Source organism: Chiloscyllium plagiosum, chromosome 17 (genome assembly GCF_004010195.1).
Source record: "Chiloscyllium plagiosum isolate BGI_BamShark_2017 chromosome 17, ASM401019v2, whole genome shotgun sequence".
NCBI classification, from domain to species: Eukaryota; Metazoa; Chordata; class Chondrichthyes; order Orectolobiformes; family Hemiscylliidae; genus Chiloscyllium; species Chiloscyllium plagiosum.
This window is the reverse complement of record NC_057726.1, coordinates 59881501-59894517: the sequence shown is the minus strand read 5'-3', so window position 1 is coordinate 59894517 and position 13017 is coordinate 59881501. Positions and strand designations below refer to the sequence as shown.

General features: G+C 40.9%; 1 protein-coding gene across 1 annotated transcript in view; it reads left to right on the top strand.

Annotated features, from left to right (window-relative positions):
- Nucleotides 1–13017, top strand: part of LOC122558545 (Y+L amino acid transporter 2-like) — a 93102-nt gene that overhangs the window by 71998 nt on the left and 8087 nt on the right. The window contains exon 6 of the mRNA XM_043707254.1: nt 7967–8063. Coding sequence (XP_043563189.1) covers nt 7967–8063 — 97 coding nt within the window. The remainder of the gene's footprint in view (nt 1–7966; nt 8064–13017) is intronic.

The following is a 13017-nucleotide window of genomic DNA, read 5'->3' as shown; positions in this document are numbered from 1 at the left end:
TCTCAAGAGTCACCCATAGGCATAGCCTCTGATTTAGCAAAATTAATCTTATACCCTGAAAAAGCGCCAAACACGTGAATGCATTGTATCAGGCAAGGCACTGAGACTGCTGGATTTGTCAAAAAAATTAGAACATCATCTGCATACAGCGAGATCTTATGTAATTTTGACTCACTTCTGAAGCTGATATATTGAGATCCCCACAAATGGCCTCTGCCAATGGTTCAATCACCAACGTAAAAAGTAATAGTGAAATGGGACAGCCCTGCCAGCTGCCCCTAGAAATATTAAAATTGCTTGACCGTACCCTGTTGGTAATGACCACCGCGAGAGGTACACTGTAGAGAACCTTTACCCATCTTATGAAAACTTCGCCCAGACCAAATCGGTCTAGAGTATAGAAAACGTACGGCCACTCAACTCGGTCAAATGCCTGCTCTGCATCTAAAGAAATCACCAATCCCTGTATTGACTGCTGTTGGCATGCTTGAATTACGTTAAGTAGCCTCCTAACATTATTGGAGGATCTGCGACCCTTTATGAAGCCCGTTTGATCTTCTTTAATAATAGAGGGTAACACAATCTCCAGCCTTAATGCAAGAGCCTTAGAGAGGATCTTAAGGTCCACATTTAAGAGCGAGATGGGCCTGTATGAAGCACAGTCTTCCGGATCCTTCCCTTTTTTAAGGATAAGTGAAATATTGGCCTCTCTCAGAGATGGTGGGAGACAAACATGACTGTATGAATCATTAAACATATTCAGCATCGGGCCTGACAGTATACTTATAAATTCCTTATAGAATTCACTGGGAAGTCCATCAGGACCGGGCGCCTTTCCACTCTGAAGCTGCCTCACAGCTTCCTGCACTTCTTGCTCTGATAATGGATAATTGAGAAAGGACTGTTGTTTGGGAGTCACACCCATCTCTTTTTTCAGATCTCTAAAAAAGAATTCCATTTTGGCCTGCCCCTCCTCACAATTCTCAGACTGATATAACGTAGAGTAGAATCTCTGGACCGCCACATTAATCTTTTTAGAATCACATGTTAGGTTCCCAGACCCTTCCCTAATCGCTGTAATGGTTTGTGGGGCACTTCTCTTTCTGGCAAGATATGCTAAGTATTTGCCTGGCGTGTCACCATGCTCATATAACCTTTGCTTTGCAAAAGCCAGCTCCTTCTTTGTCGTCTGCGTGAGCACGGAATTCAGTGCAGACCACAGTGCCGTAATTCTCTGTAGTTTCACCAACGAGGATCTGTCAAAATAGGCCTTCTCGGCTGCCTTCAACCGTGCTTCAAGGAGACATTGCTGCTCACCCTTCTGCCACTTCCGACTTGTGGAATATGAAATAACTAACCCTCTGGCATAGGCTTTGGCAATTTCCCAGAGAACAGATGAGCTGTCAACCGAGCCTATGTTGATGTCTAGGAATGCCCGAAATTCCCTAGAGAAATACTCCACAAACTTGCTGTCCATGAGAATAAAGGGGTCCATTCGCCAGTACCTTGAATCCACTGTAACATCCTTAATTTTAATCATGAGGTACACTGGAGCATGATCAGAGATGGCAATATTACCAATCGTACAGGATGCCACCAGATCCAGGGTTACCGCAGGGGTCAGAAAAAAATCGATCCTCGTGTGATATCTGTGCGGATTGGAGAAAAACGTGAAATCCCTACCTGTAGGGTGGAGACACCTCCAGACGTCCACCAATCCTAATTCCCCACACAAACCCAATAACTGTTTAGTTTGTGCAGAGGGTATCCAGGGACCTTTAGGCAACCTGTCTACTGTGGGGTCCAAGAAGCAGTTAAAATCTCCCCCTATAATGATGTGCCAAGACTTGAGACTTATCAGTTTAGAAAAATTAAAATGCCATATTCTTCCCCATTTATCAAGGCTTTAAGAATTACAAACCTCCTGTATGTGTCGTTAACACATTCCAACAATTTAAATGACAGATTTTTCCTTCCCAATATAGCCACTCCCCAACTTCTGGTATTAAATGATGAAAAATAAACTTGGTCAAAGCCATTCTGCTGTAATTTCAGATGCTCCTTGTCATCCAAATGTGTCTCCTGTAACAAAGCAATATCCACCTTCTCCTTTCTAAGAATCAAGAGTACCTTCTTCCTCTTAATTGGTGAGTGACTTCCCTTGATATTCCAGGTACACCATTTAATCAAATCATTAGCCATAATCTTCTGCAATTACATTTAAATTCCAGAGAGGAGGAAACGGAACCACAAATAGCTGAGCCTTAGTGTCGCATGGTCCACCAAATATAAAAACTACATAAACTAAAACCACTACATTTAACAAACATACAAAATTATTAAAAATAAAAAACAACCAAAACCAGAAAACAAACCAACATATAAAGCGCCGATAGCGCTGAGTAGGGGAACTCACCCCCTGCCCAGAGGGGGCAACTACCCGTCCCGAACTGCCCATAAATAGGCATCTAACCATCTCAAACCACCTTCACTTCTCCCAGCTAGAGCCGCAACGCAAGCACAAGCTAAAAAGAATAAACACCCCATAGAATATCAATATGAATAAAAAAAATTCTTTTATATAAAAAAAGGGGGAATAAATACCCCACCCATACTTTGGTATGTCCTAATTTAGAAATTTAAAATGTACATCTTAACCACCACCAGACATTGTTTGAACCAAATTATTTTCAATGGAGGAAAAAAAAGGGGAAAAACAAAGCTCCAACCGGATTTCCTCCATTTCTTTTACAGAATGATAAACGCATATCCAAGCAACAATATTTATACGTACTACAATTGTTTAACTTAGGTTAGTTTGTCCACAAAGTCTCTTGCCTTCTCCGATGTGTCAAAGAGATGCACGGATCCATCTAAGGTGATCCGAAGCACTGCCGGATATCTCAGGGAGTACTGAATCCCAAGCTCCCTCAGTCTTCTCTTGACACCATCATACGATTTTCGTTTCTGGATCGCCGCTGCAAATTCCTGATAAAACATGATCTTTTTCCCCTCATAAATTAGGGCCTTTGGATCCTTCCCCTGGAGTCTGAAAGCCTCCATGACTCTCTCCTTATCCCGGTAATGACGGAACCACACCAGGAAAGGACGAGGGTGTTGACCCAGATCTGACCTCGTGCTGCGACCCAGTGAGCCCTCTCTATCTTCAATCCTCTCATGCCAGTCTCCAAGTCAAGGAATGTCGGAAGCCAAGCTTCAACAAATTCCACAGGCTGCTCACCTTCCTTACCCTCAGGCAGACCAATGATCCGAATGTTTTTTCTCCTGCCCCTGTTTTCAAGATCATCCACTTGGTCACGCAAATTACGAACCTGCGTCTTCAGGGCTTGGATCTCTTCCTTGAATGAACTGGCATCAGCTTCCACCACTGTGACCCTGTGCTCCACCTCATCCGTCCTCTTCTCCAGGTCTCCCAGCTGCTGCTCATGCTTCTGCAGCATGAGAGAGACTGGAGCCAGCTTCTCTTCAATCTGTTTCCCCAACATCTCACGAGATTTCGAGAGCTGGTTCACCAGGTCCTGGAGAATAATCGGCTCCGAGGCTGCTGCAGGCTGAGCTGCAGGCCCGGCCTCAGATGCTCCTCCTCCCTTTTTAGGCATTTCTGGACAGCTGAAAATACAGCTAAGTCAATTTTTAAATGTTTCTTGGGGCTCCATAATCTTTCCAATGCCCCAAGAAATCGTGATGACCTGGGTTGTGTGGGTTAAAGGATCGTCCTGCTCCTGCTGCGATGCGAAGCTCTGCAGTGTGATCTTCTCAGATCGCCGCCATCTTAGATCCCCCTTAAAATCAGAATTTAATAGAGAGATGGGCCTGTATGAGGCACAATCCTCAGGAACCTTCCCCTTCTTAAGAATTATGGAAATATTAGCTTCTCTCAAAGATGGTGATAGGCATTCATGCATATAGGAGTGATTGTACATCTCCAACATCAGGGCCAGGCGCTTTCCCACTCTGAAGTTGCCTAGCTGCCTCTTGTATTTCCTGAGCTGTCCAAGAGTGCATTAAGGAGAGAGGCTGTTACCCCTGGGAGGTCCAGTTCTTAAAAGAGCCCTCCTGTCTTCACAACCTTCAGACCGATACAATTCAGAGTAAAAGCTCCGAAAAGCTTCATTAATCTTTTTAGCATCATATGTAAGGACCCCGGCGCTGTCTCTGATTGCAGTCAGGTACGCTATGTACTTCCCTGGCCGATCCCCATATTCGAACAGCCTTTGTCTAGCAAAAGCAAGTTCTTTCTTTGCGTTTTGTGTTGGTATTAAATTCAAGGCAGCCTGGAGGGCCGTGATCCACTGTAACTTAGTCACGAAGGCCACGCAAAATGTGCCTTCTTGGCAGCTTTCAACTACGTCTCAAATAGACGCTGCTGTTCCTCTTTCTGTCCTTTCCAGCTAGCCGAATAGGAAAAAGCTAATCCCCTAGCAAAGTCCTTAGCAGTCTCCCATAACATAGACGGACTACTAGCCATGCCTGAGCTGATAGTCAAGAATGCCTGAAACTTCTTCAAAAAGTATTTGACAAATTTGGAATCCTTAAGGAGAAAAGAGTCCAAACACCAGTGCCGTAAACCTAGCCCTTCACTTTTGGCCTTCACCACCGCATGATCAGAGACAGCTATATTCCCAATTTTACTGTCGGATCCAAAAGACAATTAAAATCCTCCCCATAATAATGTGCCATGTTCCAAAAGCACTCAACTTAGAGAAAGCACTAATCAAAAACTTGAGGGGATGTGCTGGATGACAGTAGACATTTAAAATGCCATATTCCTCCCTGTGTATCAGGGCTTTAAGTATCATTAACCATCCCTGCTCATCTTTCACCTGCTCTAATAGTGTGAACTGAAGATTTTTTTGAATAAGTACCACCACTCCCCTACTCTTAGTAGTAAAGGATGAAAAGAATACCCGGTCATAAGGCCCTCTGTTGTAATTTCAGGTGTTCCCCATCATCAAGATGGGTTTCCTGCAATAAAGCGATATCAACCATTTCCTTCTTAAGACTAGAAAGCACTTTTATCCTTTTAATAGGCAAATGACTTCCCTTAAAGTTCCAGGTGCACCATTTAATAAGACACTCAGCCATATCCCCTTTCAGAGACCCTTGAACCCCTGGGAATGAGAACCCTGCTTACAAAGTGCCGAGCATAAGTAAATAAAGAGTCATGGAGTCGAAGAACTATATATACAAAAACTACTCTATCATAACTATAAACAACTATTACTACCAAAAAACTACAAAGAAAACCAACTGTAAAATCTTGAATGGAAGACTCTTCCCCCTGCCCATGGGGGCACTCACCCTAGCCATCCCCTCCTTCACAGCTCCTTCAAACCCAGACTGTGCCCCAGCCTTAGGCCAGAAAAAAAAAGAGATGATCCTTAAATCAACATAAAAAAGACAAACTCAGGATGAACACTCCACCCGTCCCTGACTTCATGTCACCCCCTATTTGTAACTAAAAGGGAAACAGACGAAACAAAAAAAAGGGGAGGAGACAACAAAGAACATCCACAAAATTCCCCATCAGAAAATCCAGTTATTAAAAAAAAGGAACAACTTATTCCAAGGTTTTCCACTCTTTCCAAAAAAGAAATTATTAGGGAGAAAGAAAGGAATAAAAAAAGGAAGGGAAAGAAGGAAAAGAGAACAAATATTCACTGTATTCTTCAGGCCAATCCATCTATTTTAAAGTGTCTACAAAGTTTTTTGCTTTATCTGCTGAGTCAAATGTATAAACTGAGTCCTCATGGCTGAAATGGTGCACTGCGGGATATCTCATGGAGTATTGGATGCCCAGGTTCCTCAGCCTCTTTTTAACTTCATCGAAGGACTTCCACTTTCGAATTACAGCTGCTGAAAAATCCTGGAAAAACATGATTTTTGACCCCTTGTACAGCAGTGCATGCGGATCATTTCCCAGTAATCTAGAAGCTTCTATCACTTTTTGCTTATCCTTACACAAGTGGAAGTGCACTAGGACTGGGCGGGGACGCTGCATTAGCCCTGACCTGTGCACTGTAACCCAATAAGCCCTTTCAATCTGCAACCTGCTGGACTCGATGTGAAGGCCCAAGAACTTCGGCAGCCAGCTTTCAAAGAAGCTGACTGGCTGCTCACCTTCCTGACCTTCAGGGAGCCCGACAATTCGGAGATTTATCCTCCGACCTTGATTTTCAAGGTCATCAATATAGTCTCGCAAGGCCCACACCTCTCGCTCCAGCACCTGGATCCGACTGGATGAGGACTCCATCGCAGCTTCTGAGGCCTTAGTTCGACCCTCCACCTCCTCCAGCCACTCCCCGAGGCCCTGGATCTCCTGCTCATGCTTCTGCAGCATGGATGTGATAGGTTGGACCTTGGCACGAATCTCCCCATGGATCTTCTCAATCGCAGCCCCAGTTTTCAAGGTAAGTCTCTCCATCGCCGCAGCCAATTCCTGTGAGTCTGTCAGGTCCCAGGGTGTCCAGGAGAGGCTGCTGTTGCTGCTGTCCATGGTATGCCTGGTGCTTCAGGGGAGTGTCCTTCCTGCTGCTGTTTGCTTGCTCCTTTTCCCTTTGGCATCCTTCCCACTCCCAAATATTAACAAATATGTGTCCTGTAAGGTTTTAAACTAATAATTCCACCACTTAACTTGGCCAGGGATGGCAAAAAACACCAGTATGCCTTGGCTGTGAGGCAGAGCTGTCCACAGCAGTTCTACAGAATCGCCGCCATCTTGCCGAGTCGACCTCTGATTATTAAGGAATCTGAGAGTTTGGCTGTGAAGTATGATTTGGTCACTACAACTGTCAGTTTATTACCTGATTAGTCTGTGGAGCAATTCTAGTTCTTGCACAGGTCCCCAGATGTTAGGATGACTTTGCAAGTTCCACTGAGCAGAGTGTGCTTTTTTTTGTTTCAGTGCCTAATTGATATTTGGTGGTCTACCTAGTTCTGTTCTTGTTCACCTTTTCCATTCTGGTTTAAATACAAGTTAAGAGTTAGAAGTCAGCCATATTACTATAGGTCTGGAATTAGTTATAGGCCCAACCAGCATAAGAACAACAGATTTCTCCCAAGGAGATTGAATATGTGTTAATGGCAATCCAGCAGTTTCATTATTATTGAGATCAGCATTTTATACCAGATTTAAATTGGTGGTGGGATTTGAATTCAAATTTCCAGAGTTTTAACCCAGGCCTCTGTACTAGTCTCGTGCTATCTACAACTTTATAAGCATTCCCTTATGTGGAATGTCAGTCAAAATGTTTCATCATTTCAGCAGCATTTTTTACTTGTTACCTGGTAGGACAAGGTGAAGAATTACTTGGGTTAATTCCCAATGTAGAAAATTTGTCTTCCACTTCTGGTCTCCTGTGCACTTTCTCTCGTTGCACTTTCTCATCAATATTTGGTGACTATTTTAAGGTAGAGCTGCTGAGTCGATGGAATATCCACTCTCACCTACGATGCCTGAAATGTTCTCTCCCTTAAGAGCTTCTTCAAACCATATTTTTAAATGATGCTCTTTTCAACATGACTGAAAATGATTTTTTTTCCCATTGAAAAATGCTTTAGAAAAATTACTACTTTGTATTAAAAGTAGACTGCATTTTATATAAAATATATGATAACTTAGAATTTTCAATGATTTTTTTCCCATTGAAAAATGCTTTAGAAAAAATCATTGAAAATTCTAAATTATCATATATTTTATATAAAATGCAGTCTACTTATAATACAAAGTTCCTTAACGCAAATTGTAGAATAATTCTTTTTAGTATCAATTTCCTCTCTTTTCTTATTTACACTGCTTAATTAACTTAATTAAACACAGAATCCATTTTAAATTGTCAATAGACGAATAATTTGTCATCAAAGTGTGAGGAAATCAAAATATTCTGTGCAAAATTAAATAAAAACAAGAAATTTTTAACAGCATGTTTTCTTCTTGCCCTGTTAGGTTGTACTTTGTTGCAGCTCGTGAGGGTCACCTCCCTCAAATACTGTCCATGATCCATGTGACTCGATTCACACCAGTCTCAGCACTACTCATAAATGTAAGAATTCGGTCTCAATGCTGTCATGAGATATTCTTTTCCTGCAACTGCAGTTACAATGTAAAAAGTTGATTTGTAGGGTAGTTCCAGAATGGAAATCCTGATGAGCCATGTGATTCACTATTTATGTGTCTTTATATGTAATAGGACATGGCTATTTCTGTCATAAGTCCCCAACGTAATGTTTCAACGTATAAAAAATAGCACAGAAGTTAAAGTGCTTCGTCTAAAATACCGACATTTGGAAAATTGTGAGATGTACCCCTAAGTACCATCTCGGTGCATTTTAATAATGCCATTATCAGACATCTGGAACAAAGAATTGAAAATAGCATGGTTATGAAGAGTGAAGAGAATAGGAAGCAGATCAAGAAAAGCATGTATTGATTTATTCAAGTTGTGAGGAAGGGTCACTCAGCCCAAAACCTTACCATTGATTTCTCTCTATATATGCTACCAGGCCTACTCAGCATTTCAAGCAATTTCTGTTTTTGTTTCTGATTTACAGCAACCACTGTTCCTTTGATTTTTCTTTTGGAAACCTCTACAGAGGTTTCAGTTTCACCTGATTAACAACTAACATATGAATTTAGATGTTATTTTCAATGAATGAACAATATATATAGATTCTTTCAGAACAAAAGAATTGTCCAAAGAACTTTACAGTCAATGAAGAACTTTAGAAATCTAATCATTATTCTTGAAGGAATTAAGTATTTACATTTTTACAGGATAGAAAAATGATTCACAGACTTCCTTTCTGCATGGAATAATAATTAAACAGACAGTATTTTCACATAAAGTACTTACAAATTATATATTGAAAGAATGTACATGTGCCAGATTTTTGCAACTAAGATGGATAGCTCGAATTGGGAATTTGGCAGGCTGACCTCAGTATAAAGAGTTCTAGTACACATATTCTTTATGGGAAGATGGAAGCTGCAAACAGTCAAGCCCACCAACTCTGCTAGCAGATCATGGGCAGTCATCAGCAGATGAGTGGTACAGGCTTGTTAGAAGACCCACCTTGCTTCCCTGAGCATTCAGTCCCCATTAAATTAAAAGTGGTTAGGCCCTCCTGCCCTCATTCCACACAATGCTTCACACACAATTTCTTGCTATTTCTTATCCACTCCCATGCATCTTTGATAGCATTAACTGGCATGGAATGAGATCCTATCAGTTGACCCCATACTTTCCGATGCTACCTCATACCACCTTGCTATCTCCATAGTCACTTAACCAGGTATGCACTATGAGATGACCTCATGGAGGTGAAAAAAAATTCCAACAATCCAGCAGAGCTGTCCACTCAAAATATTTTTTAAAACTCTCATTCATGAAACCTATATAGTTTTTAAATCCTTCCTTTTCAATTGCTTATAAAAACACAAGCCTTTGTTCAAAGCTAATTCTTTGATAATCTCTAAACTGTCAATCAAAATGTGAGTTCAGCCCCTGCTAAGTGTTATTGTAATCTTTGGAAGTCAGCCAACCACTCATATTATCCTTAACTATATTAAGAGCCCTTGGGAATGCCAACATTGAATTCTGTTGAAACTGGAGGAACAATATTTGTTTTCTAACCTACACTGGATGGAACCAAATCATCAAAGCAGTCCAGCAACCAGTGTCTTTTTTTAAACTCAACCTATTTTCTGTTCATTATTAAAAGATTAGGAATTAAAATCATGACACTTTCACTCACCTTATCTGTCCTTCAAGAGAATTCTGTTTATTCCATAAATTTGTGATTCTCACTCTTTTGGAATAACAAAATTTGCATTCAATGATAATTTCAAATGGCCCTTATGAGCTTGGGTTTCCCCACCAATGCTCAAATTACACAGGTTATTCACCCAGTGTCTCCAGGTCACCCAGGAGAATTCATTCCCATAGGCAAATAATCAGAGAAGGAGAAAGTGAGAACTGCAGATGCTGGAGTACCAGAGTTGAAAAATGTGGTGCTGGAAAAACACAGTAGGCCAGGCAGCATCCAAGGAGCAGGTGAATCGATGTTTCGGGCATAAGCCCTTCTTCTAGTCAAGAATTAAAAAACAACTGGGTTCAAATGAATCTCTTGAATAGTATAAAGAGTGTGGAGGCATTCTTAAGAGGGAGATCAGAAAGACAAAGAGAGGACATGAGGTAGCTTTGTCAAATAAGGTTAAGGATAATCTAAAAGACATTCTACTAGTACATTAAAAGCAAAAGAACACCAAGAGAGAGTAGGGCCACTTTAAGGATCAAACAGATCGTTTTTGTTTTGAACCTCAGGAAATGGGAGAAGTTTAAATAAATATTTGCATCAGTTTTTACTGTGAAGAAAGAAAGAAAGAGGCTAGAGAACTCAGGGAAATAAATATTGATGTTTTGAAAACAGGTTACAATACAAAAGAGGAAGTGCTGGAGGTCTTAAAAGGTGAATAAATCTCTAGGACCTGATCCAGTGTAACCCAGAATTTTGTGAGAAATTAGAGAGGAAACTGCAGTACCCCTTGCAGAAATATTTGTATCATCCTTAAATACAGTGGGGTGCTGAATGACTAGAGAGTGGCTAATGTTGTGCCTATTGTTTAAGAAGGGATGTAAGGAGAATATCCGAGCAGGGAAATCCTAACAAGGTGTTATAGATCGGTGAGTCTGACTTCGCAGGTGGGTAAGTCGTTGATAATGATTCTGAAAGACAGGATTTTTATGCAATTAGACAGGCCAGAAATGATTAGGGATAGTCAGCATGGTTTCGGTGTGAGGGAAATAATGTCTCACAAACTTGATTGCGTTTTTTTGAGAAAGTAGCCAAGATTGACGGGGCAGAGCGGTAGACATTAGTAAAATCTTTGACATGATCCCATATGGTAGACTAATTGGTAAAGTTAGATCATGTGGGATTCAGGGTGAGTGTGCCAGTTGGATGCAAAATTAGCTTAAAGGCAGAATGATTGTGGACGGTTGCTTTTTGGACTGGAGGCCTGTGACCAGTAACGTACCACAAGGATTGATGCTGGGTCCACTTTTAGTTGTCATTTATATAAATGATCTAGATGAGAATATAGAAAGCATAGTTAATAAGTTTTCGGATGACACCAAGATTGGTTGTATAGTGGACAGTGAAGAAGGTTATCTAAGATTACAAAGAGATCTTGATCAGTTGGGTCATTGGGCTGAAGAATGGCAAGCAGAGTTTAATTTGGATAAATGCATTTTGGGAAATCACATAAGACTTATACAATTAAAAGTACAGCCTTGGGCAGTGTTTGTAAAAACAAAGAAACTTAGGGGTTCAGACACATAATTCTTTGAAGTTCACATTACATGTCGGGAGGGTAGCTAAGAAGGCATTTAACCTGTTTGCCTTCATTGCTCAGACCTTTGAGTATAGGAATTGGGACAAAATGTTCAGGTTGTACAGGAAATTGGTGAAGCCTCTTCTGGAGTGGTGTATCCAATTATGGCCTCCCTGTTATTGGAAGGATATTATTAAACTGGACAGAATTAAAAAGTGGTTTACCAGGATGTTGAATGGAGAGGCTGGACATTTTTCATTAGAGCATAGGAGTTTGAGAAATGACCTTGCAGAGGTTTATAAAATAATAAGGGATATAGATAAGGTGAATGGCAGGTGTCTTTTTCCCCTGGGTGGGGTTTCAAAAATGGAGGGGGATGTGCTTTTAAGGTGAGAGGAGAAAGATTTAAAAAAGACATGAGGGGCATTATGTTTACACCAAGAGTGGTTCATGTGTGGAATGAACTTGCAGGAGAAATGGTGGATGCAGTTACAAATAGTGTTTAGAAGACATTTAAGTGAGTACATGAATAAAAAATGTTTGGAGGGATATGGGCCAAGCGCAGGCAGTTTAGTTAGGGGTTATGGTCAGCATGGACTAATTGGACTAAATGGTCTGTTTCTATACTGTATGACTCTATAACAGCAAGCAGTTAGGAAAATAAGTGCTGGCGATGAGAGAGTTTCCAAGGCTGCCTTTTGCTGAGAGCTAGAAGTTGGCAGTGCAAAGGGTGCAGGAAGCCAGCTTTGGACAATATGAAGGGCTTCTTACAAGGTCAAGAGCTGGTGGTATAGACCCTGTGTATTTGTGTGTGTTTGTTATTGTGAATAGAAACAATAGGCCAGATTTTCCATTGAGTGGCAATCCCATGCAGATTGTCAATCCAGCCCTTCTTTTTCATGAAAGAAACAAGCTGTCCGTTTTTCTGAGAGGAGATTCCATTTACGTAGCATAAAACTATCAAAGGATGACAAACCACACCCCTTTTTCATTTGTCATAATCAGGCTTTTGAAGGTCCAGAGAGCTACTTTGACAGCTGTTGTTAAAGGGTAAGTGCTTAGCTAAGTGTGATTTTAAGCTTCTGAGAGGGTTGGCTGCCAGATAGGGGCTGGAGGGCCAGGCAATTAGGTCGCCAACTGGGGAATGGGGTAGCTTGCCAGATAGTAGGATGATGAGGTACGTAGGGGGATAGAGTTTTGGGGAAGTAGGGTGCCAAATAGTTACTTATAAGTTAAACTATCTATTTAATAGTCAAACTTTTTCTGAGTAACCAATTTACTTAACTTCATCAGGACCAACTGAAGGTAGATTCCAGGAGTAGTGGAATTGCCCAGTGGACAATTTGATTTTCTGATCAATTTCTTCTGTGTGCTATGATTGCAGAATCCCAATCTACTATCTACACTTACAAAATGATTGTCAGACCAGATAAAAATCTACCTGAATAACTTATGCTGTTATTTTATATTAACTTAAATACTGTAGTAACTAGGAAATTAATGTTTTACTTCTGTAGTGTTACTTTAATGGAAAGTTGAATCCAAATAGTCCAAATGTCTAAACACACACATATATACACACACAAGGTATTGCTACTATAAACAGCATCACCCAATAATTGAATTATTTATGAAAAAAAGCCCCCAAAAATCAAAACAAAAGG